General features: G+C 34.7%; 1 protein-coding gene across 1 annotated transcript in view; it reads right to left on the bottom strand.

Moving 5' to 3' along the window:
* Window positions 1–1,974: 1,974 nt before the first annotated feature.
* Window positions 1,975–2,969, bottom strand: part of LOC107082939 — a 3,654-nt gene continuing 2,659 nt past the window's right edge. The window contains exons 3-4 of the mRNA XM_015371836.1: window positions 2,725–2,906; window positions 1,975–2,644 (exon numbers count right to left, since the gene is read on the bottom strand). Coding sequence (XP_015227322.1) covers window positions 2,119–2,644; window positions 2,725–2,906 — 708 coding nt within the window. The 3' untranslated portion in view covers window positions 1,975–2,118. The remainder of the gene's footprint in view (window positions 2,645–2,724; window positions 2,907–2,969) is intronic.

Genomic DNA, 2,969 nt, shown 5'->3' with positions numbered 1-2,969 from the left:
TCAATTAAAAATAAACACCAGCAACATACGGTCCTAGTTTGTTGAACTAAGATGTCTTGTTTTGATATAATGAACACTACATCCAAATAATGATTTTTATTAAACTTTTGCATGGAGCTGCATTAACATGCTGATCAACCTTAATCCTAAACAGTTCAACCATTCCCTTCCTTTTATCCTTCAAAGCTAAAAAATGCTCTATAGCAGGAGCAGCCAACCAGTTCAGCATCAGGAGTCAAATGTGTTTTTCAGCTGTGGTTTAAAGAGCCGCACACAAAATATAAACAGTTATTTACTAACTTAAAGGTTACAAAAAGCAAAACAATTCATACCAGTTTTTCATTTGTATTTACTGATTACTTGAAAGTACAAAATATACATTTACTTCCATTTGAATTCTGCTTTTTTCATATTTATTTTTTCATTTCATAAAAGTGTACATAAATACACTTTAATTTTCAAAATTGATTGGAAAGGAGAAGCAAGTCTGTTCCCTATCTTAACAAATAAAATTTAAAAAATAAAAACATCATCAATAACAGTTGATTGTCAGTAGCTTACACCTTCAACACTTTGATTATAAGATAAAAACAACAGAGGAAAAAAGCAGAACATATGGGCTATATGGGTTTTTTAAACCAATAAAATTTTCAAGCTCAGCACAGTTTTATTAACATCCAATTTAAGTTTCGAGTACATACTGACAATTGTTTTTGTATTTGTACATTTTTTAAATCTATGAATATCTTTTCAACATAAACATTTAAATCTTGTTGTTGTGAATTTAATGTTTTTACACCAACAACCGAAATACACATCTGCTTCAGAGTAGTCCAAATAATTTGGTCCAAAAAAATCAAATATTTTTCTTTAATTTTATCTTCTGAAGGAAACACAAACAGCTTTTGCAGGTTTTCTGGCTTTAAACATAAATAGTAACATCTGAAGTTATATTATCTCTTGAAATTTCAGTAACTGTGATTTAATAAATGAACTACTGGGCTATTCTACAGATATAACTTTGTGAATAAATAGGGATTTTGTTTTTGGCAATAAGAAAAAAGGCATGGTATTGCTCATATATGTACCGCCCTACGCTTCTGCACAATAACTCAAATACGGCAGTAGAGGGGAGCAGTATTGTGTCCTCATTGTTTTACTATAAAAATCATACATGACTTTGCTAAATATAAAAATATTCTCTGACAACATTGTGTTCGGTGGGAATCCACCTTTAAAGGCCTTTAAGCAGAGAAGAACAGCAGTATTAAATATGACTAATTAATTAAATACAATAATTTACTACAGTAACTTTATGAACTAAATAGACTAATTTTATGGTGTTACTACACTATACCTCTAACTACCTTAGCAACACCTCTCTTTTACTAATAGTTTGAGCTGGAAATAAAGAACTGATTGGTCACTCATTATTTGCTTATTTGGCGGTGCTACTGGTGCACTTCTATGAAAGAGGAATCAGAGGAGCAGAAGGGAGCCTTTTGGGAGAAGGGAAGTGCTAGCCTAGTGGGACGAGCAGTGCACTTATGCTTTGAGAAGGTTGCAAGTACGCGCTTTGATCCACACAGACTCCACTCTGGATTCCTGAGCAAGACACTTTAATCCAAACTGCTCCCCAGGCGCCGCACAATGGCAGCCCACTGGTCCCCAAGGGGATTGGTCAAAATGCAAAGGGTGGATTTCTCCAATGTGAGATCAATAAAGTTCAATTATTATAATCAGTTCAGTTCAGTAGCTTTTATTTGTCCCCGTATGGGCAATTTTTGTGCAGTAGTAGTACACGTTTTACACGCACATTCACACTTCACACATAAAAACACAAGAAACACATAAAATATATTGGAAAGATAAAAGTAAGTTTTTTTTTTACTACTTGATGTAGATGTTGATAGCCATAGGCAGGAAGGATCTTTTATTACGGTCTGTCTTACAGGAATTGTTACAGTTGTACTATAGGAATAATAAAATCCCAAATATAGAAATAAAAATATATTTAAAGACAAAAAATGCTTCTGTGTTTTCATAACTCACTTTATAACATTTATGTTTTTCAAATACCATAACTGATATGTATTTATCACTGCCTAAATGAGCCCATCATGATTTTTCCTCTTGGTTTTCCTCTTTTACTTTGTCTGCACAATTTTTCATGCTGCAGCTGGAGAGGTATGCTAACAGTTTATCAATGGGTCCTTTACACATGAAAACAAACAGAATCAGGTCCACAAAAGGATTTAAGAGAAAAGAGTATACAATTACATTAAAGTCAGACATGTAGCTTAAAAACCTCCTGTTCATTAAAACAGACCAAACGTCTGTGGAGACGATCATCTCTGTGTAACTGATAAACAAGAGAACCAAAACCCCTACAACCCTGCGTTTCTCCTCTGTGGGAACAGAGGCTGCAGCAGGAAGAGAACTGAGGGTGCGAGCAAGACAGAAAACCATGATGGGGATAGAGAGGATGGCCAAAACAAAAACAACAAAAACAAAGATGGATAAAACATAGTCATAGAGAAAAGCAACCGGTGCTAAGCAAATGCCCCAAACTATGAAGCTTATCAACACAGAACTTTTAGGTTGTCTGATGCCCTGCAGCTGTGCAGGGAAAATCACAGCATACCTGCAACAGAAGACATATGTACATTTATATATCTGCAAAGAAGGTGAACCTGTTTGAAAAAAAAAAGAAGCTACTGATACCTCTCCAGAATAATGCAGATTCTGAAGCCCAGACTGGCCATCACACTGCAGTAATACAAAGTCAGTGATAAAATGGAGAGCTCATCATTTTTGGCCATCCAGATGATCATACAGCCAAACTGGATCAGATTAGAGACCAGAAGGTTCAGATAGATGATGAAGGGATTGTTCTCTAGTCGAACCTGCAGGCATATCTAAGCATACGGTGATATTCTTTAAAAAATTATATGCAGTATATATATAAA

Source organism: Cyprinodon variegatus, unplaced genomic scaffold (assembly GCF_000732505.1).
Source record: "Cyprinodon variegatus isolate N-32 unplaced genomic scaffold, C_variegatus-1.0 Scaffold65, whole genome shotgun sequence".
Classification (NCBI taxonomy): domain Eukaryota; kingdom Metazoa; phylum Chordata; class Actinopteri; order Cyprinodontiformes; family Cyprinodontidae; genus Cyprinodon; species Cyprinodon variegatus.
The sequence above is the reverse complement of the archived record's forward strand: the minus strand, read 5'-3'. Positions and strand labels throughout refer to the sequence as shown.